Source organism: Ursus maritimus, unplaced genomic scaffold (assembly GCF_017311325.1).
Source record: "Ursus maritimus isolate PB19 unplaced genomic scaffold, ASM1731132v1 scaffold_20, whole genome shotgun sequence".
In the NCBI taxonomy this organism is placed as follows: Eukaryota; Metazoa; Chordata; class Mammalia; order Carnivora; family Ursidae; genus Ursus; species Ursus maritimus.
Window position 1 is genome coordinate 50,641,359 of NW_024424453.1, and position 27,803 is coordinate 50,669,161.

A 27,803-nucleotide genomic window follows, 5' to 3' on the forward strand; every position below is an offset into this window, starting at 1 on the left:
GGGGGGGGGGGGGCGGACATACATGCGGGGTGCCGTGGGAACTCATGGGGGAAGTCCATAAGTCCCTCCTAAGTGGAATTGCCAGCATTTGGATTTGGAACGGGGTGTTGCAGCCCAGCCGCTCGCTTCCAGGGAGTGGGAGGAGGGGGAGATTTAAGCTAGGCTGACCAGGAGCCCTTTGCCTGGATCTATCAGGGGGCTCCCAGCGGCCCACTCCAGGCCCTCGAGGGAGAGATCTTCGGTGACATGAGGCCCCATGAAGAGGGCAGGAAGCAGTGCTCCAGTTGCATAGGTGGGGCCCTGGAAACACTCCGGCTGAGGAGCTTACGGGCTGGGGGGTCTCTTCAGCAGGAATCCCAGCCTGTTTCCGGCAGCCCAGAGGCCCTCCCAGAGCCCAGGGCCTGGAGCCAGGTGTCAGAGACTGCCTCCTCCGAGGCCAGTGTGGCTCAGGCAGACTGGCGGCAGCGGCGGAAAGTGGAGCCCCCAGCCCCAGGGTGCAGTGAGGTAACACACACCTTTGTCCCCAAAGCCAGTGGGGCGCTGCCACTTGGACTGAAGCCAGGCCATGAGAGGTCCTGGCACACGCCTGCATTTGCTGGTGGCAGCCATAGCCACGGTCACAGGCAGTGTGGGAGACTCATCAGCAGAGGGGAGCATGGGCGGCCCTGTCCTGACAGGGGAGGGGTGTCATGGGGCCCAGAGCTTCTGGGAAATTCTGGAAGCAGCCAGCGCAGGCCCCTGATGCAGGACTAACCCTACCCCTCTGTGTGTTCACTCCTCACTCAGTTCCCGTGCTTTGGTCCTCTTCGGCAAATGTTTGTCCTGTGAATTACCCCATCCTGGGGGACTTTGGGGGGGCCCTGAGAACAAGTTCTTGATGCGTTGGCCACCAGCTGCTTCTCTCCCGGACTAAGGCAGAGGCTGAAAACGGGAGGCCTACTGGAGAGTTTTGTTCTGGCCACAGAAGGGTTTTAATTTGAATTCACTACCAGCATTTAAAACCTGGTAGCTTTTATGTAAAAAACAAAACAAAACAAAAAAATCTGCATTTCTGAAATGCAGAAAAAAGTGGGTAAAAATGAAAAAAAAAAATTGGAAGCAGAACCACCCCGCCGGAGACGAGTGATGACCGCCTCCTTGACACTGGCTGGAGCTCTCTGGGTTGCCTCAGACCCCACTTGCCTAACTTCACTCCACTACCTGCAAGCATTCCACCCCCGACAGCATTTGAGTCCACAGCCCCTGAGCTAAAGGACTGCGGCGCTGCTGACTGCACCCCCCCACCCCGCACACCCACCTCCGCTCACGCCAGCATGGTGGAAGGTAGAGGGCAGGTGTTCCGAGACAGTGCCACCTGACCCTGGCCCTCGGTCCAGCAGTTGTGACTTGCTCCAACGGAACATTGTACCTTTTGCCTTGTCCCTTTTTCATGGGATGGGCTCATGGGAGGCTTTTCGATCATGGTCAGCTTTGGAGCACAGGCACCTGCTGGAATCTTCATCCTGACGGTGCAGGTCACACTTCTCCCCTGGAGGGTCTGACGCACAGAGGCATGTGGGAACAGGAAGATGCAGGAGGGGCACAAAGTCACGGAGAGGGGAGGCTCTCCTACTGGAATGATGACACTTCTTCCTCTCCTCCAATCAGTTCATGGTGGGACCCATCAAAGGGAGAGAGAGGTGGGCTGGGTTTTCCTGGAGAAGGACCCCTCATCTCGCTGGGATCCTGAGAACTCACCTCCCACCCAATGCCCCGGGTGCTTTATGCAACTTCAGTGTCTGAAAAGCCAAGTAGCATGGAGACCTCCTCTGGCTTGTGCCTTTCCCTGCTCAGCTGCCCAGTGAAGCTGGGGGCAGAAGGATGAAGCCCTCTCAAAGCCACGGGGACCCCAGAAGGGCCAAGGCTCCACCCTGTACCCAGGAGCCCTCTCGACTTTCCCACCAGTGTCCAGCCCTTCCCCATCACAAACACCAAAACTAAAGAGAACTTTGAGAAAGCAGTGGAGTGAGTCACGGAAGGAAGCGGAAAGAAGACAGCTTCAGGAGCAGAGGCAGGCCGGGACTCAAACCAGCTCATCTTCAAGTGGAGCCTGAGGCTGAGTGGCCTGGGCGGGCCCGCTCAGCAGGCAGCATAGACGGGATCTGAGGCCCTCGAAGGTTTCCCTTCCTTCTCAGAATCCCCTGGCCCTGCCATGCCTGTCTGTAGAGTGGGATCCTAGCAGTAGAGACTGAGCAAAGGATTTCCTGTGCAAAGGATTTCCTGAGGGAGTGCCCTCAGAGAAGCTGACAGGGGAGAGCGAGAAGCAGGAGAGGCCAACAAAGAAGCTTCGAAAGGCCGGGTCCTGGATTCAGGCCTCAGCCTGGTCCAGTGGGGAGCCCTGGAGCATGGGCTGTATGTGGATTGCCCCCCGCCCCCCGCCCAGGCGAGGGGCTGGCCTATGTCTTCCCACATCAGTGCAACACTGGGTGTCGGCCACCCCCGGCTTGGGGTGTAACCCCCAGACCATTACCAGGCCTGGCCGCCCCTGGCTACAGACAGGGTTCTGGAGAAGGGGCCAGCTCAGGAGCCAGCGTTCACAGTGCTGTGGGGCCGAACAGTGGGAACTGGGCGAGCACCGACAGTGACCACTACCACTACTGCACCCCCTGACGCCAGCACCCACACGTACCCCACACAGATACTCAACACCGCATGCACACGCCTCTCTGTAATCAGATTATGCAAGGGGTGGGGGGGTGGCATAACCCTGCATGGCCAGGCAGGGAAGTCTCTAGTACCTTGTTGCTTTGACTCCAAACCCTGCCCATCACACTAGCACTCATGAATTGGGTGAGAAGCGTCGGCTGGGTGGCTGGCCTCTGCTCTGCACATCTGACCTCACACCTGTATGTGCCTGTGGTCCTGGTTCTGACTCTGTTCTCGGTGTGGCATGCCTGTCTCCCCTGCGTATGCCAAGATGCCACCATGTGTCCTTGTCCAAGTGTGTGTCTGTGTTGCGCCCATGTCTGTCTGTTCCCAGCTGGACACATTCCCCATTCCCAATGCTTTCCCTTTCCTCCTGCCCCTGACACTAGACTCCAGCAGACCAGAGCCGCAGACTCAGGAGCCCCTGAGGTCCAGCCTCAGTTCAACCCGGGGCAGGTTCCCACCCACCCACCCTGGGCTCGGATTTCCAGGTCATGCAGTGGAAAGTAGTCTGGGCACCTCCCCTCAGGGAGCCCCTGGCTGCCCCAGACTTGGGGCTTGAGGCTGGAGGCTTCTACATGGTTCTCACCCAGCCCACCCCACTCGCCCTGCCCACAGACTCACGAGGACAGCTACTCGGAGGGGAGCACAGCAGACATGACCAACACTGCTGACCTCCTGGAGCAGATCCCTGACCTGGGTGAGGATGTCAAGGATCCAGAGGACTGCTTCACGGAAGGTACTGCCCCGAGCGGCCCTTTGTCTGAGCCTCCGCCCCACCCAGAGCGGCAGGAGAATGAGCAGCTACTTGGGGCCCAGGGCCGCATTGCACCCCACCCTGACCCCGATGCTTGTCCTCCCTCCCCAGGCCTCATGACCCTGGGGGCCCCTCCTTCTACCCAGGACCTGATGACACCCTGCCCATGGAGTGCTGGGCTGGGCAGTGGTGGGTCCACCTCACAGAAGACCCGGGACTCTGCGTTGGTAGGGCCGTAGCACAAGTGTATGTCCCTAGCAGCAGGGACCCCATCCTCTTCCTCCGTGCCCCTGGCACGGTGCCTGGCCTATCGTAGGCCTTCTGTAAATACTCACGGTGTGACATGTGCCCATGGTGGCCATCGGCATCTGTCGCTTTTATGAATTGGTGGTGAATATTCGGAAGGCAGCTGAGGATAAAATGAGAATTTGCCCTCCACGTGGCATTGCGTTTGGGGCTATCAGTGAGGGCTTTGCCCTTCCCAAGGCTCAAAACTGCAAAGATGGAGAAGACCCAGGGACAGAGTACCCCAGATTTTCTGGAATATTCCCCCAGGGGGAGAGTTTCCTAGATGAGCAGAGGGGAAACTGGAGCCCAGCCCAGCCACAGCCTTCCCCCTGCTCAGATCTGCCAGGCCCTTTACTCGCTCATCAGATGCCTAGTCCATCCGGCCTTTCCATGGAGTTCCTGCTGAGCGTGGGCCTCTGAGGACAGCACCATGGTGCTCCCTGCTGACCCATCACACCTGCCCACCGTATCACCCTGTTCATTACTCCCAATCATAACCTCTTTCTCTCGGTCACCGCTTCCACCATCCAACCTTTTGCCATCAGATGTGGGCATTCGCAGGCCCCGGACTGGGCCTGACCCCTCCCCCCTCACAGGCTGTGTCCGGCGCTGTCCTTGCTGCACTGTGGACACCACGCAGGGCCCAGGGAAGGTCTGGTGGCGACTGCGCAAGACCTGCTACCGCATCGTGGAGCACAGCTGGTTTGAGACGTTCATCATCTTCATGATCCTGCTCAGCAGTGGAGCGCTGGTACCCTCCTGGGGATGCGGGGTTGGGCAGAGAGGGAGGGAGGAGGTGGGAGGGCAGGGAAGGGAAGTCTCCAGCTGAGAGCCAGGCCAGAAACTGGGGCAGAGCCTCTGCTGCAGATGTGCTTCCCCGGCCCCCAGAACGGGAGTCAGCTCACGAACTCACAGCACCACAGCGTGTACAGAAGTCAGAGCAAGAAGGGCTCACAGAGGTCATCTGTCCAGACCCCGGTGTCCCAGCAAAGGGGAATGATTTGCCCCATTGCACAGTGTAGACGCGGCATAGGTCACAGGTCACCAGCTCTGGTGGCACGCTCACCTGCAACCTCTCCGTTAGGCCACGTCAGTTAACAATGCTGCCTGCGATTCCGCTGGTAGCTCCACTTATTCCGGGTGTTCCCAGGCTAGAGGCCGTGCTATGTAGTTCACACATTGTCACATTCGACCCCAACAACAACCCTTTGTAGAAACATTATGTAACCTGCCTAAGGTCCCACCACTCAAAAGCAAGAGATGTGGCATTTGAACCCGGGCAGTCAGATTCCAGAGTCCTTTGTCTTGACCTTCCATTTGTTCAACAGGTGTCTTCTAAGCTCTCCTTGTATCTAGTCCTGTGAGCCATGGGGAGAAACAGGAGGAGGACACCCCAGCCCTGGCCTCAGTGGCTCAGCGTCTAGTTGGGGAAACCAGATTCAGTAGGTTTGAGATAGTCAGAAATCAGCTCAAGAGAGAACATTGAGTAAGAGTGGAGTAAGTGACTGGGAGGTCAGGGGAACTGGAGCAATCAGGAAGACTCCCTGGAGACAGCAGGTGAAGCTGGGCTGTGGAGGACAAGGAGGTTTGCTGAGACCAGGAGGAGCAGGGAGGCCCTCCAGGAATGTCCCATGTGGCTCCCAAGCACCGTCTTCTGATCTCTCGGAGTCCTTTTAGGAGGAGATGGGACAGCCCTGGAGAGGGTTCTAGAAGATGCTGGTGAACAGGGAGATAGGCGGTCAAGAAGGCAGAGGAGATAATTATTTTCCTGACCTGGGGGAGCAAGCCCTTGATATCTTTGGGGAGGTGAGAATGTCATGTTTGAGCAACTAGCAGGGAATGCTTTGAACTCCAGAGCAAATGAGAAGGGCACTTTGACCCAAGGCTATGTGCCTCCACTCCGTGCTGCCTCCTGGGGTCAGGCCATAGGGAGGCACTCTGGCTGTCACCCCTAAATCTCTGGGCCTCCCATCCCATTCCATACTGCCCTCGCCTGTTCCAGAGTGGGCCTGGAGCCATGACTTACAGGCCGCATGCTGTTTTACCACTGGCAGCTAGAGCCAGATCTCTGTAGGCTTCAGAGAAGGATGATTTGACAATATGTTAACGAGTTTTGTTTTTAAACAGCCACAAACAAGGGCAGCCAGAGCCATGTAGTCTGGGCTGTGGAGGAAAAACTCCGCCTGGCATAAGTGAGGAGGAGTTTTGGCAAGCAAATGGTGACTCTAATCAGGGTAGACAGCCAAGCACGGCTTACAAAAAAAAACCACGTCGATGATATATTGAGAAAAAGAAGTCTGAGTGTGTTATTTAAAGTTATAAACTTGTTTAACAGAAAGCAAACTATAGATCCCTTCCAAATTGTTGAAGAGAATTTTCTTTTAAAGAAAACAGAACTCTAACAGCAGAAGATAGGAGGAAAAGGAAGGAACAAGGAAACATTAAACCAGGAAACAGAAAATAATGTGGCAGAAGCAAAAGCAAACATGTTTTAATAATAATGGTAACTGGATAAAATTCATCTTTTAAAAGGAAAGGACTCTGAATGGATTAAACAAAACAAAACAACAAAACAGGGGCGCCTGGGTAGCGCAGTCGTTAAAGTGTCTGCCTTCGGCTCAGGGCGTGATCCCGGCGTTCCGGGATCAAGTCCCACATCAGGCTGCTCCGCTGGGAGCCTGCTTCTTCCTCTCCCACTCCCCCTGCTTGTGTTCCCTCTCTCACTGGCTGTCTCTTTGTCACATAAATAAATAAAATCTTAAAAAAAAAACAAAAACAAAACAAAAAACACCTCACCTATGCCCTCAAATGACAAACCAAAACAGTCACTCAGAAACATTAAAAGTAAAATAATAAGATATATCAGGCAAATGTAATTGCAACAAAAAAGAGTGTTTTTGTTTGTTAATATTAAACAAGGTTGAATTCAGTGTAAGAAATGTGAGAAAACAAAGTGGGTCCAAGCTATAATAAAAATAAAGCTTTTGGAGCGCCTGGGTAGCTCAGTGGATTCAATGTCTGCCTTCAGCTCAGGTCATGATCCCAGGGTCCTGCAATCAAGCCCCACATCTGGCTCTCTGCTCAGCAGCGAGTCTACTTCTCCCTCTCACTTTCCCTCTGTGCTCACACTCTCTCTCTCAAATAAATAAATTTTAAAATAAAACTATTATGAATATATTTTTGCTTAGGATTGCATAGCACTTATATTAAATGAAAACTATCAGGGAAAAAAAAAACAAGAAAAAAACGGCAATGATGCAATACTACAGGGAGATTTTACCACACTTCTATTAGTTCCTGACAAAGCACATAGAAAGAACAAGACTATGAGAGACCTAAAATATATATATAGTTAACAAATTTGATCTAGCCTATTAATAATAATTAATAATTTCTAGACTAGAAAACAATAACATTTAAACAGCACCCTGTTGTAAGCATTTTACAAAGATTAATTCATTTGATTCTCACAATAACCCTAAGAGATAAATACTGTTATTAAGCCTATTTTACAGATAAAGAAACTGCTAGATATAGCAAAAATAGAAAGATTAAAAACCAACAACAAAAAATGTCTTTGCAAGTGTGAAAGTCATTCTTAAACTGGAACAAACAGAAAATAGTTTGGTGGTAGGTTCATGGGTGCTCATTATATTAATAAGTAAGCAAATAAATAAAATACAAAGGCTACTCGAGGACCAAAGATGACAACGTGTTGTAAGTTAAAGATTATGATTCAACCAATTCTGTCCACTTGAGATCTAGAAAAACAAAAGAAAATTAGAGGTAGAGAAAAAAAAACTGGCTGGGGGGATAAAAAAAAAACTAGAAAATAATAATATTGAGAATACTGCTTATAGGATGCAGCCAAAGCTGTAATAAGAGGAAAACAGACAGGGGCGTCTAGGTGGCTTAGTCAGTTAAGCATCCCACTCTTGATCTCAGCTCAAGTCTTGATCTCAGGGTCGGGAAGTCAAGTCCCATGTTGGGTTCCAAACTGGACATGGAGCCTACTTAAAAAAAAAAAAAAAAAAAAAAAAAAGGAAAATTCATCGACTTAAACACTTTTATTATTAAATAGAAATAATGTAAATTAATTAGTTATTATCTAACTCAAGAAATTACAAATGTAGCAACACAATATTCTTAAGGACAACAAGAAAATAATTAACAAAATTAAAAAAAAGATTAATGAATTAAAAATAATAAAACTTCAATGAAATTCCAAAGCTGATTTTTGAAAAATTGAAACAATAAAATAGACAAACCAGTAGCTAATCTGATCTCTCACATCTCCAAGGATGGGTTCTTTTGCATTCCCAAGAAAGAAAATAATTCTAATCCTGTTTAAAATGTTCTAGTGTATGAAGAAAGATGGAAAGTCTACACATCCTTTTTATGCAAGCTAAATAATGCTGATTTTTAAAACCTCAAGTATACCAACAGGAAAACCAAGATTAGTTTTCATACTCCATACTTATGAAGTGTTGCAAAAATCCTGAAATGCATGCAAATAAGAACCAGCAACATGTTTTAAAAACTAAATAAGTCATATTCAGGCATATTATTCTAAAATGGCAGAATGGTGCCATACTAGGAAATCTATGTATATGAATAGGACAGAGATGAAAAAACATAACAGTTACCTCAATGAATGCCTGATTTTTAAAACTCTGATAAGAATAGATATAAAATATATTTCCTTAATTTAGTGAAAAATTTATTCTCAAATTAACTTCTAGTATCATCATTAGCAGTAAAGCACTAGAAATATTTTCATGAAAGGAGTAAGAAAAGGATGATTTAACTACTTTTTAGCTGTTGTTCCATTATTGAATAATAATCTTGAAATACTAGCCAATGCAATTAATCAAGAAAAGTAAACATATAAAATAAAAATTGGAAAAGAAAAGAAGTTAATACAGTCAAGTATAAAATCAGTTAAAATAGTAGAAATAAATAGAACTGTAGCATTACTTATAGATAATGATTGCTAGAAAAATTTTAAAACCTATTAAAAATATTATGTGGCCAGTTATAAAATAAATACCCACAGAATTGTTGCTGTGGTTGTTTTATACTAACAGAAGCCATTTAGTCATAAGTAACATTTCTAGAATAGTCCTTATTTGCCAGACATTGTAAGCACAAAATAACTGGGAATAAATATGACATGAGATGTGTAAGAGGTACATGAAGAAAACTCTAAAACTTTGCTAAACACTGTAAAAGAAGACAGACAAATAAATATACTAAAAATATACTCTGGTCTCAGGTAGGAAGACTCCATATTAGATCCAATGCAGTTAATAAATTCAGTGCAATAGCAATAAATCTGCAACATTTTTAAAGGGAATTTGACAAAACATTGCTAAATTTTATTTTGAAAATTACTAAAAATGGCCAGGAAAATTCATCTGATACTAATTCAGGAATAGAGAGCAGTAAAAGTACACAGAGAGGTCCAATAGACTTAAGCAAATATAGAAATATAGTTTAGATGATAAAGTTGACTTCTAATCTATGGATTTGAAGTGGATTCTTTAATAAAGTATTGTAATGGTGACAAGCTACTCTGGAAAAAAATATTAAAATGGATATTTGCTCTTTAACAAAATATATTGGATTTTTAAAATTGTAATATAAAATAATGAATCCAGAAAGTTCAAAAGAAAAAAAGAAGAAGAGAAGCGTCATTTTTCCCCCAGCCTTAGACTAGGTAACGGCTTTCTTAACATGACACTGAATGTTTTACTAGGTGAAAATGATAATAAGTGATATAATTATATTAAATGATATAATAATAAGTGAAAATAAAGAGTGGAACTTCAGTATGGTAAACAAAAGTAAAACAAGATTTTTTATAGGTTGAATTTATTTATTTTGTTTTCTTTTTCAAGTTTTTATTTAAATTCCCGTTAGTTAACATATAGTGTAATATTTCAGGAGTAGAGTTTAGTGATTTATCACTTACATACAACATCCAGTGCTCGTCCCAAGTGCCCTCCTTCATACCCATCACCCGTTTAGCCCATCCCCTCCCCACCTCCCTCCATCAACCCTCAGTTAGTTCTCTATAGTTAAGAGTCTGTTTCCTGGTTTGCCTCTCTTCTTTTCCCCTATGTTCATCTGTTTTGTTTCTTAAATTCCACAAATGAGTAAAATCATACAGTATTTGTCTTTCTCTGACCAACTTATTTCACTTACCGTAATACACTCTAGCTCCACCCACGTCCTTGCAAATGGCAAGATTTCATTTTTGATGGCTGAGTAATACTCCATTGCATGCTTACCACATCCTCTTTATCCAGTCATCAGTCGATGGAAAAAGTAAACAAGATTTAAAGGCGCACAACTAGGATGAAGTGTATAAAATGAAGAGTTAACGTCTCTGAATAAACCAGGTAATCGAGTAAAAAAAAAAAAGACAAAGAAGATACACAGGCAGTTCTCAAGAGGAACACTGCAAATATCGAAGGAAATTATGTCAGCATTACTAGTAATAAAATAAAATGTAACAAAATACAACTTTCACTCCTTTGGCTGGGAAAAGTGACAAAGGAGAGACCCCACCACAGTCAGGGGAGTGGTGAGGAAAAAGCCAACTTCGTGCACTGTGGAGGGACTGTCTGTTGGTGTCCCCTGCCGGAAATCTTGTTCCCAGTACGTACCAAAGTACACCTTTGACCTGGCACCCCGATTCTAGAAATTCATCCTGAACAGATAATCAGACACATTGTGCACTGCGGTGTTGTTTCTACTAGTGATAAATTGGAAACAACTGCAATGTTCATTAATAGGCTTTCATTAATTTTGGCTAAATACACAAGAGTATATGCAAATAATAAAATATTGTGCAGCCTTTTAAAAGACTGCTAGATACTGCATGTGTTCACATTATAAAAGAGATAAACACTCAAAAGATTGCTTAGTGGAAAAGAAATTTAAAAGCAAAATATGCAGTCTTAGGAAATCGTGTACTCACACACACACACACATAGTGTCAAAAAGAATCTTCACCTACATGTTAGCAGTGGTTACAATGTCATGAAATCGAAGGTGCATTCTGTTCTTTTTTATAATTTCTGCAATATTTAATTTTTTGTGGGAAGCATACATTTTTATATCAGGAAAAGAAACCCTACTTTTTGTCTTGAACAACTCCCAGAGTCCATTTTAGGACCTGAATTATCCTGCCGTGCTGTCTACACTGACTGGATTAGCCACACATATGCCTGGACAGTGCACATCGGGGCTGACGGCACTGGCCACCCGGGCCCCTGTGGCTTGCGCGGGCCCCACAGGCTGCCAGGGAGGCCCATGGTGACAGGCAGAGGCGACTCCCCCAGGCCCCCGGTGACGTGTTCAGTTGCCTAGCCGGGGAGCCTCCAAGCACACTGTGGGCGGGGAGAGGCGGCTTGAGAGGCCCAGGTACAGATCAGGACAGGAGGTGCAAGAGGGCACCTGGGACCAGGCAGAGTTCCTCCGTTGGCTCAGGAATTCAGCTTGAGGCAGAAACGAAGAGGTGGAGGAAGACCCCTTCCAGCATCTTAGAACCTCTTGCCTCCTGGATTCTGAGGGTTGCAGGAGCTTTGCGTTTTCAAACTTCTTACTGACCAACTGCCTTCACTAGCGTTTACTGGAGGTTTTGCTTTAGATCGACGCTCCCTGGTTTTTGTGTGTTTCCAGAAACACATTGTAAAGGGGGACTTTTAGTGATTGCTATCATTGGACACCAGTTTTGTTTCTTATGAAAAGTAGGTAATGCATCAGGCAAATAGAGTAAAAGCACAGTGGAGTGAGAACAACAAAAAGAGGGCTGGCGGGGCTTCCGGCAGAAGGCCCTGGCTGCGTCTGCGCGCACTCCCCGTGTTAACACGGCGGACCAGCAAGTTTTAGAAAGCTCTTAAAGATTCACTAGCTCGGAACGGAGCCTCACTCTTCGGGGTGAAGCGTTCTCTCTGCACACTGTGTTCGTTGTCCACGTACTGCGTGAGATCATTTCATGAGCCAGGAGAGCGTGCTGTTCTAGTGCAGGGTGACCTCAGAGGGGCCCCTCCACCACAGGCCTCACCTCTGCGCCCGCCCTCCTGGGCAGCGCCTCCTGTCAGAGATGAAGTCTTGCGAGGGGTGGATGGGCCATGGTCGGGACGTCGTGTCCCCCTTGTCCGGCCTGATCCGTAGGCCTTCGAGGACATCTACCTGGAGGAGCGGAAGACCATCAAGGTTCTGCTCGAGTATGCCGACAAGATGTTCACCTATGTCTTTGTGCTGGAGATGCTGCTCAAGTGGGTGGCCTACGGCTTTAAGAAGTACTTCACCAACGCCTGGTGCTGGCTGGACTTCCTCATCGTGGATGTGAGTGTGGCCCAGAAGGGAGGAGGGGCGGGGAGATCCGTTGCCAGGGCAGGAAGGAGCCGAAGCAGAGGGACGGAAGGACAGAACGACAGGGCGGGTGGGAGTCAGCAGGCTGAGGGGACGGCACTCAGCTGGGCCGCAGGGCAGGCAGAGGGGAAGGAGGCCGCAGTCTCGGGTCACGGGAGAGCCCCAGGCCCTGCCCGTAAGGTTCCCAGTCTGGGAGGGAATAGGAGCTTGGGTCTGGCCATCAGAACCCCAATTTTGGGAGACAGAGGAGACTTCTGGGGAGACTAGGCTCACTACAGGGCAGACTGAGGAGCAGTCCAGGCTCGTGCCCCCACTCACACCACCCGACGGGATGGCCAGAAGTCAGGGAGTGGACTAGCCTGCATCACGCACTCACCACACTGGTCGTGACGTGTCTGTCAGGCCCACTAGACAGGCGGCCGGTTAAGAGCCTCTGGGTCCACACATGGTAGGAGGCTGGCTGTACAGGGGAGAGAGAGAGCAAAGGCCAGAGGGGCAGGGTTGGTGAAAGGATTCTGGGCAGGCAGGGGGGATCCTCCGGGCTCAGGGAGAAGGTACTACCTGGGGAGGATGGGAGAGGGGTGCAGTCAGCTGTGAGAAGGCAGAAAGCCGTGGACACTGACTAAGGGGCTCTGGGTTGCTGCCTAGACAATTGGGCTTCCCTGCCTGTCCAGGGAGGGTCTAGGACAGGAGGTGGCATGTCCTCTGAGCACCCAGTTGGCAGATAGAGTGGGAGGCCTCTGGCCCACAGCCACCCAGGCCCCAGGACACTGCTGGGTGCCAAGCAGGGTGAGCACAGAGTCCCACGGGGTTCCTGAGCACAGTTGAGTGGGAGAATAACTGGGGCGGGGGGGGGGGGGGAGACCAGAGTGTGGAGCAGCCTTGGATCTGCACTCCCTGAGGCAGAGGAAGCAGACAGCGATGAAGGGCTCAGGTGAGGGCTCACCGTCTAGTTGTGGAGGGTCCTGCAGAAGAGAACATGGGTCAGCGTCTGCAGACCGGGAAGGGCTTTCCAGATGGCACCCGTGGCTTCCGGGCTTGGCCTCAGGCTCTACTCACCAGCAAGGGCTGTCCTTTCTGTGGTTGCACAAGAGCCTCGGGCCTCTGTTCATCCCCACATCCCACTCAGAGGCGGGGGGTGGTGGGCTCAGCCCGGGTGGGAGGTCAGTCCCTGGGTGGCCATGGCAGGAAAGGCTCTTTGGGCTAGAGCATGTGTGGGGACACAGATCCAGGTCCTTGGGCCTCTGGTTCAGGCCTCTTTCTATCACCCCCAGTGACTGAGAGTCTGCTAATGTTGGGGTGAGGGGTGCTAGGGTGGCAGAGAGAGAGGGAGGGAGCTCTAGCTGCCATTACAGCCTGGAGTCCTCAGAGCCTCCCTGAGAGGAAGGAGAGGACCCAGGAGGCCTTCTGCCCTGGGGCTGTGGGAGGGCCTGGGATCCTGGCAGCTCTGCCCTGAGGCCCCTCACCCAGCTATTCCTGCAGCTTCCTGGGAAGTTGAGCCTGCTGAGTGACTCTCCTCAGGGAAGGCAGGAGGGGGTTTGCAAAGACTCCTGGGGAAGCCCACCACCCTGCCACCTGGAGGAACTGAGAGCTGAGGCCAGGCAAAGGGGACCATTAGTGCTTCTCATCCAGTCCCAGAACTGGAGAATTTGTCTGTGGAGAAAGAAACTGAGGCTCACAGCAGAGAGGGGCCTTGCCCGAGGTCGAGGAGAAGGCAGTGGAAGCTGGAATCCAGCTTTCCTGATGTTGGCCATGCTGCCCCCCAGCCCACCCCCTCACTTCATGGGAAAGTTGGTCTTCAGGCCTCAGAGTCTGGAGAAGGATATTTCCAGGATCAATTCCTGCATCTTTTTTCAATAAATACTATTGAGTATGTACTATTGTAGGTGCTGGGATCTCAGGGAACAGAATAGACTAAAACCTCTGCGTGCATGGAGGAAGGCAACTGCACACAATAAACGTACTCAATAAGCCAACTGTATACTCTGTTAGAAGGTGTTGTGTACCAGGGAGAAATAAGATAGGGAGAGCGAAAGGGGATTAGGAGGGTCAGGACCCCAGCAGGGGGGAAGGCACAGATTACAACTTTAAATAGGCAGACCTGGGTGGGCTCACTGAGATGACATTGGAGCAAATGTGAAGGAAGTTGAGGTTAGCCAGGCAGACATCTGCAGAACCTTCCACGCAGGGGTTGGAACAGCAGTGCAAAGGTCCTGTGGTGGGAACGTGCCTGGCATACTTGAGGAGCTGCAAGGAGGCCGGAGTGGCTGGAGCAGAGGGAGTGGGGAAGGAAAGTGCAGGAGATGAGGCCAGGCTGCAAGGGGCAAGAGGGGACACTGCCTTGGAAAACCATGGGCTTTTATTTAGAATGAAGTGGGAAGGCGTTGCGACACTCTGAGCCAAAGAGTGACACGGAGTGACTCCTGTTACTGGAGGAGCACAGGGGTTCAGGGGTGGGGCACACGTGGAGGCCAGCAGAAGAGTCAGGAGGCCGTGGCGGCCGTCCAGGGGAGAGAGGACGGTGGCCTGGCCAGGGTGGTGGCAGTGGCAGTGGTGAGAAATATTTGGACTTCTGATGTATTTTGAAGGCAGAGCCAACAGGAAATCCTGCCGGGCTGGATGTAGGGTGTGAGAGACGGAGAGGAGGCATGGGTGACGCCAAGGCTTGTGGCCTGAGCAGCTGGAAGGATGGAGCCACCATCAGCTGAGATGAAGGGCTCTGGGCAGGGCAGGTGTACAAGCTTTGAAAGCACAGGCCACTAGGGTGAACTGCTGGGAACTAGGTGGGCAGACTGGCCAGACCTGGTTGCTGGGCCACAGACTCTGCCCGTGCCTCCCCTCTTTGAGATGTCTGATGTCGCGACGTCTGGCTCTCTCACACCAGCCCTGCTTTAGGTGGGCCAGGAGCCCTTCCTCCTGTCTCTAGAGCTGTCCCTATGGTGCTCACTCCCACCTTACCTCCCACAGGTCTCCCTAATCAGCCTGGTAGCCAACACCCTGGGCTTTGCCGAGATGGGCCCCATCAAGTCACTGCGGACGTTGCGTGCCCTCCGACCCCTGCGAGCCCTGTCACGATTTGAGGGCATGAGGGTAAGGGAAGTGACTGCCTTCCTGCCAGGGCAGTAGGGGGTGGCTTCACTGAGACAACCCCGGGTCCACTTGCTGACTGAGCGGCCCAGCCTAGAGCTGGGACTGTGGCCCCCCAGCCTGGTAGGAGCAAGGTGCAAAATCTCCAGGAGAGGTGCCGCTGGGCTCGCAGGCACCCAGAGGGTGGAGAGCTGTGAGAGCCCTCCCCCTAGGCCTGTCACCTCCTGCCCCATGGGCCGGGGAGCCCCTCTGCTTCTGCTCGGGGTGGGGGCCATCTGTGCGTGCGCTCGGCCTCCTTGTGCCCACCTGCGTGCCCTCCTCCTGGCAGACACAGGCTGTCTTCCTCGGTCTGCGAAGGGCAGTGGGGCTGTGCCTGTGAAGGTGAAGGGAGCAAGGAGGGAGCCGCTGTATACTCACATCACGCAGCAGTTGGCATCTGCTTAGCAAACTCTCTTGCTCTGATTTGTAAGTGCAGAGCCCTATACATTTTTCAAGCCATCAAATTTTACCAAAGAATATGTGCATACAAGGCAACTGTAAAAGCCCCACCAAGGCGCCTGGGTGGCTCAGTCGGTTAAGTGTCTGCCTTCAGCTCAGGTCATGATCCCGGGTCTTGCGATCGAGTCCCAGTATTGGCCTCCTTGCTGAGCGGGGAGCCTGCTTCTCCCTCTGCCTCTGCTGCTGGCCCTGCTTGTGTGCGCTGGTGTGCGCACGCTCCCTCTCTGTAAAATAAATAAATAAAATGATTTTAAAAAATTAAATAAGTCAAAGCCCTATCAAGAAAAACATTACCCCATAATATATAGCAAGACAACAAACACATACGTGCACGTGTGCATGTGTGCTTCGTGCTTTTTTGCAAAACATGCACAGTTTTGCTGTGGTTTTAGCAGCCACGCCTATGTCTCTCGTTGACCCAGCAGGCACCATCCCACGGTCCCCATTTTGTTGATGGTTTCCAACTTTGCCCACACCCCCAAGAGAGAAACAAGTCGCTTATTCCTGGTGGGAAAGCATTCACAAGTGAATCATCCTACCTAAGTTAAATGTCTCTTGGGATTAAGGGCATCTGATTCCAGAGGGACGTGGGGGAGATGCGAGTGGCCAGGAAGGCCTCTGTTGGGGCTGTCAGCCACGGGGCCAGCCAAGGACAAACCTGGGTGTTGGGTTTCCCACCCTGTCCATCATGCCTGCTGGGGACTAGGGACCCCTCCTGCCCTGCATGTGTCAGCATCACCCTTCCCAGCACCACACGACCCCACACCAGCCTCACTTGCAGTCTGTGTGGCAAACACCTTCCTGACTCCTGGATGGCTGGACACTTGGCCCTCAGGGGAGTAGAATGTGCCATATGCGTTTGCCAAGGAAGCCTCTCCGGGGTGCTATGAGTTTCGATGATGAGAACACTGCCAGGGCTCCACGGGGTCCGAGAGCCACTCCCGGGGAGGGCACAGGGAGCACCCACACCGCACCCCCTGCCCTCCCAGCTCAGCTCTCACCATTGGAGGGCTACCAGACCACCCACCAGACAAGCTGCGTGGAGGTCCCCTGGGCACCCTTTAGGGAGAACACCCATCCTTCCTAGTAGCAGCAACCCCAAAATAAACCAGAAACTTAGCTCAGAGAATGTGTCTCCAGAGGCCCTTTCCCATCATATTGCTGGCATCCTTAGCTGGAGATACCCTGTTGGAAATTAAGTTTGAAGGTCATGAATTCAAGGAAGGACCGGAAGGGAAAGGCAGATGTTCCTGAGTTGCAGCAGACATTAGCGTGCAAAACAACAAAAAAAGTGTGTGTGTGTTCTCTCCCCTCCCCCCACCGATTCCCCATCATTTCTCCTTTTACTCCCCATCAGGGCTTCCAGCCGGGAGTGGCCCTTCCTCAGGGACAGAAAGTGTTCACACCCCCTCCTGAGCAGGGACCTGCAGGCAAAGAGTTCGGTGAGGGTAGGCAGGGAGTGGGGTAGGCTGGTCTTGAAAAGGGCATATGCTCTGGGCACCCCAAGGAACAGAGCCTCTTCTCTGTCCACTTGAGGTTGTGGTGAATGCCCTGGTGGGTGCCATCCCGTCCATCATGAATGTCCTCCTCGTCTGCCTCATCTTCTGGCTCATCTTCAGCATCATGGGTGTGAACCTATTTGCGGGGAAGTTTGGGCGGTGCATCAACCAGACTGAGGGAGACCTGCCTTTGAACTACACCATAGTGAACAACAAAAGCGACTGTGAGTCTTTCAACGTGACTGGCGAATTGTACTGGACCAAGGTGAAAGTCAACTTTGACAACGTGGGGGCCGGGTACCTGGCCCTTCTGCAGGTGGTAAGTCCTGGAGAGGAGGGACCTCCTTTCTCCCACTGGCTCTCCAGCAACAGGCAACTTCACCCACAGTATGGGTGGGAGGGGGGACAGTTGGGCCACCCTGGGTCCTCACAGTAGGGTCACACTGCCTAAAGGCTAAGGATTCTCTAGAGACTTCTTGGCTCCTTGGGAAGTCCCTGGATTTTCCATTCTAGAACAGATGCCACATCGCCAAGATGTATGGCATGGGGGTTCAGCACTGAGGCAAACCCAGCTCCCCGGCCAGTGGTCAGGTTGACAGCCTCACCCTGAGTTTGGCGGTGTGATGACACAGGTTAAAAATCAAAGACCAGAGACACACAGAAACTGAACTATTAGCCACACTGTGGCCCCAGCCTTCTGTTATAAAAAGTAGTAGCACTTTCTGTGTTGTTTCCAAAATGCGAGATGTGGGATGTTGAAACACACATGACCTTACCCAGTCCTTCCAAAGATTCCATTGATTTGTGAGGATGGAGGCTTCAGTGAGCATGATACATGGCATAAAATTAACCTACAAGTAGCCTTGACAGCAGACATGCAGACAGAGTCGTAACACAGAGAACCACAACTTGTTTTCACTTGCAACCCCAGGCTTAAGCCCAGAGACCTGTCTCTAGTCCCCAAAGCAGGGGAACACTCAGTGGGCTCTCATCTGAAAACTTAGTGCACATCTACTCTCCTTCAGCCCTCCCTTCAATCACAAGGGCAGCTTTCTCCAAAGACTCCCCTGAAATACCTCCTAGGGAACAAGATTAGAGCCAAACCCAGAGAGCCTTCTGTCCCTGGGACTTCCCTCTAAATGTCAGAACTTGGAAAGAAAGGCCATTCCGACAGAACGACACAGTGGCTGGAAAAGGAGTCACAAGCATCTCGTCACCTTGGGTGCTCTCCAGCAGTTTCCAAAGCATGCCCAGCCGTCTCTGCACCGGGCAGGGCTTCCTGGCATGGGGAGCTGAAGTAGCTTGTCTGCTCTGGAGCCGCCTCAGTTTCCCCATCTGCCCTGCCTGTGTCAGAAGAGCTCTCAGACATGAAAGTTTGTGTGGACAATTGTACCCTGAAAGAAGGCTCAGGGAAGGTTTGGCTTTTGCCAAGGACTCAAGTGAGACCCCCTGGACAGTCGGCCTCACCACCAAGCACGTCTCTCGGGCAGCCCCACCAGAGCTCTGTGGCATTCGGCCTCCTCCTCTAATGCCTTGGGGTGGCGGGCTGGAGCAGGCTTGTGTGGGCTCATGGGAGCTGATTGTTGCCTTTTCAGATATTTTGCAAGCTGTGATTAAAAATCAGATTTTATAAACTTATAATTCACTAAGTGGTATTGAAACAAAGTCATGGGGTGCCTGGCCAGCTCAGTCAGAGGAGCATGCCATTATTGATCTCAGGATTGTGGTTCGAGCCCCACGTTGGGTGTAGAGATTACTTAAAAAAGATAAAAAAATTTTTAAAAATCAAAATTCACCATTACCATCTATTATCATGTACGCTCTTGAGGTTATTTGTATGTGCTATATCCGTACAGCAGAAATACTGTGATGCTCCACTCCTGTGTCTCCTCCCGTCTGTGTTCAGTAACAGCCTTGTTGGTACCTTGAAATTGGCCACGGGAGGAGTGTTTACCCTGAGAAATTGGCAAACACAACAATCGGGGCTTTGTTTTCTTCTGGAAAACCGTTTTTTAGCCATTTACCAACACACCACTGGCAAAAGGAACCCCTTAAGGACGAAGGGAAGTTGGGATGTTTCAGGGCCGTCCTGAGAGGCCATGAGCAGAAGCCATGGGCTTCTCTGAGCTGCATGACAAAGGGGACCAGGTCAGTACTGGGATCCACCTCTCTGTCCCTGACACCCGCTGTAGGACTGCATCGTTTTAGAATCTGGAATGAAGGTGGATCTGAAAGCAGACCTCCTTCAGTCCTCCTCTGTCTCCTGGCCAACATCGAGAAGCTTCTTACCCCACTCCATGGCCTCCTTAGGGTGTGTGTGCAGCTGGCCTCCCCTCCACCTCCGGCCCTGAACAAGAAGGCTTTTCCCTGACCACCCTGCCGTGTGGACACAGCCGAAGGGGCGGGACAGGATGCCTCCTTCTCAGGGAAGGCTGTTTCCTGGCCTCCTCTGTGCGGATAGGAGCCCCTGGTAGCTCAATAGATGCAAGTTAAATGATTCTTACTCCTGTCTTTTCCTTCCAGGCAACATTTAAAGGCTGGATGGACATTATGTATGCAGCTGTGGACTCCAGGGGGGTAGGTAACCATACTGACCTCTCCCACCAAGTCAGGCATCTGAGGCTCCAGGACACTTGGCCACGAGGGCATCAGCTCTCGTGAGCAAAAGCTCACCCCATAAAGGCCGGATGTCCCGTGTCAGCCTACAGTGGAGCCTCCCTGGTAGACCCAGGCCTGGCCCTGGGGCAAAGTTGCGTGGTATCCCAAGGAGCCCCAAATCCTCAAATATCTTTCAAATTAACTTCACTGTAATTTACTTGAATCTTAGTCTTATCCCAGAAAAGACCAGACCGGGTGGAAGCAACAGAGAGGCAAATCAAGTTTCTTCGTTATCCTTGTACCCACCAATCACAATGTCAGCCCCAAGCTGCCACTCTCCTGAACCCTGTTCCCGCCCGTTCTGGCCCCGCTCTGCACGCACCTGCACACTCAGACACACAGCCCTGTGCTGGTGACCTCCCTCCGACACACGCTCTCGCCCAGCCAGCCCTGCACCGTTCCTACTTGCCTGACCCCATGTCTGGTCTCCCCCTCAGTACGAAGAGCAGCCCCAGTGGGAATACAACCTCTACATGTACATCTACTTCGTCATTTTCATCATCTTTGGATCTTTCTTCACCCTGAATCTTTTCATCGGTGTCATCATCGACAACTTCAACCAACAGAAGAAAAAGATGCGTAGAGCACCTGCTTCCCGCGGGCCGGCAGGGCAGGGCTGGGTACCAGGGGACTGAGGAGCCATTCGGGCCCCTGGCTCCATTTTGCCTTCCTGCTGGGGACGGTCCTACTGGAGTGGGTGGGAGAGGGGAGTGTCCATGATGTAACAGGCCCAGTCTGTATGAGTGGAAGGAGGGGCCCCATGCCTGCCCTAGTCGACCTAACCCGTGAGGCTCCTGAAAGGAGCTGGACTGAGGGTTGGGACTACTCACCTGGTCCACAATCAAGACGGTGGCCCAGGGTCTCTCCAGAGCTCCATCAGTCGGGCCATGATTGAGTGGCAGGCAAACCAACTACGCAGAGTGAATCCCCAGCGTGGCTGAGCTGGGTAGGGGATGGGGACTGAATTTGCACCTCACAAAGCCAGAGAGACCTCAAGGTGAAGGGAGACAGGGACCTTGCAAAAGCAGATTTGGGGAAGACTCTCTGGTGCAGGATAGGGACATACTTCTCTCCACTAGGAGAGGAAGTGAGGAGGAGGCTGGCCAAGGCACTCTCATCAAGGAGGCAAGATCCCTATGCTCCCCATGCCGGAGCCCCTGAGAACCTAAAATGAGTCTGGTGTCTGTCTCTCTGCACTTAGGGGGCCAGGACATCTTCATGACAGAGGAGCAGAAGAAGTACTACAATGCCATGAAGAAGCTGGGCTCCAAGAAGCCCCAGAAGCCCATCCCGAGGCCCCTGGTAAGCCAGCTACCGATTCAGCAAGAGTGGAAGGATGTGCTGGGGGGGCCTGGGAAGGGCCTGAGAAGGCCACACTCCAGGACCACTGAATTTTCCAATGAAAGCCTAAGTGAGCTTGCCCAAACTGCCCACTCAGAATTGTCTGTTTCCTTAATAATAATAATTCTTAAATATGTGCTTTTCAAATTCATTAATCAATAGGGTTTTTATAGGATGATATCACTGGAAGCAGTTTTACATTATAGAAAATAGAAATTTGCAAAGTTTGGGAAAATTGCTCCAAGAATGTATTAAGGAAAATAACACATGTTTTGACATCTTGTTTATCCTTTCTTTATGGTACCACAAACAGTTTGCCAATGTCAGGAGTGGGGTTTGAACCCAAAAGGCTAGAAAAAGTACCAAGAAGTCCACAAAGAAAACTTAATATGCATTTGATCCATTCAAAGAGAATGAGGAAGGGTTAAAAATAGGGCTGTGAAAAATGGATACTCTTTAAAATATGATATACAATATTTTCATATGAGCATTTTCATTTTGGCATTTTTAATCTGATAGTATTTAATGTAGAAGAATGAAAGAACATAAAACTGCTCCTAAAATTTAATTCCAAAAAAAATCATTGAGCCCAGCCCAGAGCCCTTGGTCAGTGCAGGGAAGGAGGAGCACTGTCACGCACCTGACCACAAAAAGAGACCTCAGACTCCTGGAGTAAGTGAGGAAGACATGGCCGGCTGTTCCAACCAGGAGTGCTCCCTCCCACAGGAGTCCCTCTCCTCTGAGTGCGCCCTCCCCCCCTGCCAGAGTGCAGCCTTTCCCAGCGAGAGCAGGGCAGCCTGTGCAGGCTTACCCTCATTCACAGCCTCTTCTTGGCAACCCCTGAGTGAGACAGATGCAGCCCGGAGTCCCCTGGCAGTTGGCATCAGGAGGGACACTCACTCCCCTGCAAGGCTGACTTTCTTGCCTGATCAAGCCATTCTCCAAAAAAGTTGGGGGGGGGTCAGTACTCAAAGTAATTAGGTGACATAGCTAGGAAGTGACAGTCCCAGGTTTTTAATCCAGTTCATCAATTTTATCTAATTCCTACCCTTTCACCATGCTTTGTTTTGCGTTAGTGGCGGGGGGTGTTCACTTATTTATAATTTTCTCTCTTTCCCCAGATAATCTGAGGTAGCTAACAATTAAAGACACATAAATATAGTTAATAGAATAAACAAAATCAATTCCATAAAGGGTGGAGAAAATTTGTTGACCCGAGGGCTGATCCAATTACTAGGATTGAACTTTAAATTTGACCTTGAGCCATCAGACAGTGGGTACAAGGAGAAGCACAGTGAACGATGATGTGCTAGGGAAGCTCAGGGAGGAGAAATCCCTTCCTGAAGGTTCAGAGACTTCAGGGAAGTGGGAGCCTGAGGGCTGGGCCTGGAAGCAGGAGAGCCAGGCTGTTTCAGCCTCCTGTCTTCTCCTCTCACCCCACAGTCTCACCAGAGGGTGGAGTAGCAGAGTGCATGGTCTGGGCCGAGAGGCAGCAACAGGCCTGTCTGACGTCCCTCCTGAGCCCATCTTTTACCCTTCCTTTCAGAACAAGTACCAGGGCTTCCTGTTCGACATTGTGACCAAGCAGGCCTTCGACGTCACCATCATGTTTCTCATCTGCTTGAACATGGTGACCATGATGGTGGAGACAGATGACCAGAGCCCCGAGAAGGTCAACATCTTGGCCAAGATCAATCTGCTCTTCGTAGCCATCTTCACAGGCGAGTGTATCATCAAGATGACTGCCCTGCGCCACTATTACTTCACCAACAGCTGGAACATCTTCGACTTCGTGGTTGTCATCCTCTCCATCGTGGGTGGGTATGCAAGTCAGCCTTTCCTGCAATCCTGAGTCTGTACGTAATGCGAAGTATACTAGGCTCCTTTGTTCTTTTCTCTGCATTCCACACCCCTCCCTGTCACACACACACACACACACACACACACTCCCCTCCACAGAGAATTTGTCGAGGAAGGCCCACTCAGGCCAGGGGGGCCATCCTGGGAGAGGAGCCAGCACACCCTCCATGGGACCCTAGAACACAGCTCTCTGCTCTCTGTGAGAGCTTCAAGGATGAATTTGGGAAAGGGAGTAAAGGCTGGGCAGGCTTCCCTGCCCTCCCAAGGGAAAGATTAAAGTAAGAGGCTTTCTCAGGGTGAGGTGAGTCTCCAGGGATTAGAGCAGGTGGCCCTCTAGGACAGAAGTGATCCCTGGAGTTGGAAAATTCTAGAGTCTAGCCACCAAGGTGTGTGCCAGATACCTTCAGACATCACCAGCCTCACACAATTGACCTTATAATGTCTACATTGAGGCAAGGAGATCATACAACTAGGAACAGAAGAGATAGGATTCACACTTCATCTGTTTGGGCTGCTATACCAAACACCAGACCAGGTAACTCATAAACACCAGAAATTCATTTCTCACAGTTCTGGATGCTGAAAGTCCAAGATTAAAGCACCAGCATAGTCATGTCTTCTGGTGAGGGTCCTTTCCCTGGTTCATAACCAGCACCCTCTTTGCTGTGTCCTCATAAAGTGGAAGGGGCAAGGCAGCTCTCTGGGGTCCTTTTATAAGGCACTGACCCCACTCACGATGGCTCCACCTTCATGACCTAAGCTCCTCCCAAAGGTCTCACCTCCAAACATCATCATCTTTGGGAGTTGGGATTTCAACATACGAATATGTTGGGGGATTCAAACATTCAAACCATAGCACACATCCACATCTGTTTGACCTCAGGACCCAAAAACCTTTTTTTATTTTTGCTATTTATTTATTTAATTATTTATTTATTTATTTATTTATAGAGTGAGTGTGAGAGCAGGGAGGTGGGAGGGACAGAGGGAGAGGGAGAGAGTGTTAAGCAGGCTCCATGCTCAGCGCAGAGCCCAACACAGAGCTCCATCTCACAACTCTGAGATCATGACTGAGCAGAAATCAAAAGTCAGACGCTTAACTGACTGAGCCATCCAGGTGCCCCCCCTTATTTAAATAGCAATTTTATTGAGATACAATTCACATACCACGAGATTTACCCTTTAAAGTTTATGATTTAGAAGTTACTAGTATATTCACAGAGTTGTGCAACTATCATTACACCTGATCTAGAATATTTTCCTCACCCTCAACAGAAACTCTGCACCCTTTTAGCAGTCACTCCCCATCATCCCCTCTCCCCAGCCCCTGGAAACCACTCATCTAAAATTTTGAGGGACTGCCAAACAGTTTTCCAAAGCAGGTGCACCAGTCTACTTTCCCACTGTCAATGTAGGAGGGTTCCAATGACGCCACATCCCCACCAACACTCGTTACTGTCTCTAATTTCTTCCCATAGCCGCCCTGGCAGGTATGAAGTGATCATCTCCTTGAGGTTTTGGTTTTCATTTCTCTAATGACTAATGATGCTGAGCATCTTTTCATGTGCTTATTGGTCACTTCCCGTTGTATGTCTTGGTCTATAACAGAAGGGCTATCTTGGAGAAATGTCTATTCAGATCCTTTGCTTAGTTTTTTAATTGGCTTACTTATGTTTTTATTGTTGAATTGTAAGAGTTCTTTATATATTCTGGACACCAGTCCCTTACCTGATACACAATTTGCAAATATTTTCTCCCATTCTGGGGGTCGTCTTGTCACTTTCTTGGTTGTTGTCCCTCGAAGCACAAAGTTTTTTGTTTTGATTAAGTCCCAATTTATCTATATTTTTTTCCTTTTGTTGCCTGTGCTCAGAGTCCAAACTCTTGACCACTCCACCCCCATGAATCTCTGCCGTGGGGTGGCTGACTTTCCTCTTTCTGCCATGTACATATATAGCCTGTGCCTTTGGTGGCCTCAGAGGGAAACTCGGGGGCTGAGGCAGGGGCTGCCGTAGCTGCAGCTCGAAGCTGGACACAGGGTCAGGAAATGCTCTGGGAGGTCCCAGGCAGGGGTGAGGGCAAGCATGCCCAGTGGGACTGGTGGAAAGTGTTAGAGAGTGCAGGATGTCGGCAGCCACGAGGGGCTGATGAGGGGCTGTGTTGGGAAGATTTGGGAGGAGGTGCAGCACATACCTTGGGAGCACCTACTGGTCCCGGTGCCTGGCTGTACTGGAGGGGCTCGGGTAACAGCTCGACTCGGAGCCGGAGGGTCTGAGTCGAGTCCCAGCATCTCACTGATGAGGTGACAACTTGGGTCAGTTACCTCACTTCTCAGTTTCCTCTTCTGGAAAATGAGGATGATGGTGTCTGCTTACCTCCTCGGGTGACCGGAAGGGCTAAATGGATGGATATAAAATGCTCAGCCCAGTGGCTTATTGACAGTAAACACGACACATGACAGCTGGTGACATGCTTACATGAGGAGTCTGGAAAGGTCACTTGGGCCAATACAAAGCAGAGTTTATTTCACTCTTTCTCCTATAACTCATATGCCTGCTTCTTAAAACTCCAAACCTGTAGTTGTCAATAGAGACCAATGGGGTGGGAAGCCCTGGAAGCTAGCAGGATTGGGAGGGTGGCAGGAACTATCTCAGAGAGTCTGAGTTGTGACAGGCGCAGTGTGGTGGGGAATATGGACTTGTGGGCCAGTGCCTCTTGCCCTCAGTGAGCGCATGAATCATCTGGACTTTATTAAAACGCAGTGGGACTGGGGGGTGAAACTAAGAGTCCACATTTCTAATAACCAGCTCAGGAGATCCCAGGGCTGCTGGTTCTCAGACCACACTTTGAGTAATGAGGAGCTGAAAAGCCCAAGTTCTGGTCCCAGTGAGGCCACCCAGATGCTGAGCAAGTCCCTTGAGGTCTCAGAACACAGGATCTAGAAGATGGACCCAGTATGGCCCTAGTGTGCAGGTATTCTCAGAAGACTAAGGGATGAGAGGTCTGATAAAGCACTTTGCAAAAGGTGTGGGTACTGTGGGTGCTCATTTTCTGGATCATAGGTGAGAAATGAAAGACCCAGAGAGGTGGAAGGACGCAGGGTCCTTGCATGCCTCAGTCAACCCGGTCCTCCTGAAAGGTCCCCTTCTCCTAAGCTCCTTGCCGTACAGAGACCCATCCAGTGATGCAGGGCTGGAGGGAGGACAGAGGTGCATGGGTGGCCACGGTCTCTGTTGTTTCCCATAGGTACTGTGCTCTCAGACATCATCCAGAAGTACTTCTTCTCCCCAACGCTCTTCCGAGTCATCCGCCTGGCCCGAATCGGCCGCATCCTCAGGCTGATCCGAGGGGCCAAGGGGATCCGCACGCTGCTCTTTGCCCTCATGATGTCCCTGCCTGCCCTCTTCAACATAGGGCTGCTGCTCTTTCTGGTCATGTTCATCTACTCCATCTTCGGCATGGCCAACTTTGCTTACGTCAAATGGGAGGCTGGCATTGATGACATGTTCAACTTCCAGACCTTCGCCAACAGCATGCTGTGCCTCTTCCAGATCACCACGTCAGCCGGCTGGGATGGCCTCCTCAGCCCCATCCTCAACACAGGGCCCCCTTACTGTGACCCCAATCTGCCCAACAGCAATGGCTCCCGGGGGAACTGTGGGAGCCCAGCCGTGGGCATCCTCTTCTTCACCACGTACATCATCATCTCCTTCCTCATCGTGGTCAACATGTACATCGCCATCATCCTGGAGAATTTCAGTGTGGCCACAGAGGAGAGCACCGAGCCCCTGAGTGAGGATGACTTCGACATGTTCTATGAGATCTGGGAGAAGTTCGACCCGGAGGCCACCCAGTTCATCGAGTATTCGGCCCTGTCCGACTTCGCAGATGCCCTGTCCGAGCCGCTCCGCATCGCCAAGCCCAACCAGATAAGCCTCATCAATATGGACCTGCCCATGGTGAGTGGGGACCGTATCCACTGCATGGACATCCTCTTTGCCTTCACCAAGAGGGTCCTGGGTGAGTCTGGGGAGATGGACGCCCTGAAGATCCAGATGGAGGAGAAGTTCATGGCGGCCAACCCATCCAAGATCTCCTACGAGCCCATCACCACCACGCTCCGGCGCAAGCACGAGGAGGTGTCGGCCACCATCATCCAGCGGGCCTTCCGGAGGCACCTGCTGCAGCGCTCCATGAAGCACGCCTCCTTCCTCTTCCGCCAGCAGGCGGGCAGCAGCGGCCTCTCTGATGAGGACGCTCCTGAGCAAGAGGGCCTCATCGCCTACATGATGAATGAGAACTTCTCCCGGCGCCTTGGCCCGCCCTCCAGCTCCTCCATCTCCTCCACGTCCTTCCCACCCTCCTATGACAGCGTCACCAGGGCCACCAGCGATAACCCCCAGATGCGGGTGTCCGACTACAGCCGCAGTGAGGATCTCGCGGACTTCCCCCCGTCCCCAGACAGGGACCGTGAGTCTATCGTGTGAGTGTCTGCCCGGCTGGCCAGGACGCACTGAGGGGCAGCCTGTCGCACTGTAGCAAATGTGACTGCGGCCACTAGCCAGCATTTGCTGGGACCTTCCTTGCTTCAGGCTCCGGGTGTGAGAGATGGGCCTCAGCCCCGCGGGTCGACGAAGCAGAGCTGTGTGGCGCCCACATTGACAGCCAGAAGCAGGTGGCTGAGCTGACCGTTCGGGGTGGCCTGTCGCTGGAAGCCCTGCACACACCGGTGGTGGGGGCCAGTC

The 27,803-nt window shown here is 50.8% G+C and overlaps 1 protein-coding gene across 1 annotated transcript in view; it reads left to right on the forward strand.

The window, feature by feature from the left end:
• Positions 1 to 27,566, forward strand: part of SCN5A (sodium voltage-gated channel alpha subunit 5) — a 93,040-nt gene extending 65,474 nt beyond the window's left edge. The window contains exons 19-29 of the mRNA XM_040636947.1: positions 436 to 504; positions 3,304 to 3,424; positions 4,327 to 4,481; positions 11,915 to 12,088; positions 15,083 to 15,205; positions 17,237 to 17,518; positions 19,723 to 19,776; positions 20,295 to 20,436; positions 21,059 to 21,159; positions 22,745 to 23,015; positions 26,305 to 27,566. Coding sequence (XP_040492881.1) covers positions 436 to 504; positions 3,304 to 3,424; positions 4,327 to 4,481; positions 11,915 to 12,088; positions 15,083 to 15,205; positions 17,237 to 17,518; positions 19,723 to 19,776; positions 20,295 to 20,436; positions 21,059 to 21,159; positions 22,745 to 23,015; positions 26,305 to 27,545 — 2,733 coding nt within the window. The 3' untranslated portion in view covers positions 27,546 to 27,566. The remainder of the gene's footprint in view (positions 1 to 435; positions 505 to 3,303; positions 3,425 to 4,326; positions 4,482 to 11,914; positions 12,089 to 15,082; positions 15,206 to 17,236; positions 17,519 to 19,722; positions 19,777 to 20,294; positions 20,437 to 21,058; positions 21,160 to 22,744; positions 23,016 to 26,304) is intronic.
• The last annotated feature ends 237 nt before the right edge of the window (positions 27,567 to 27,803 follow it).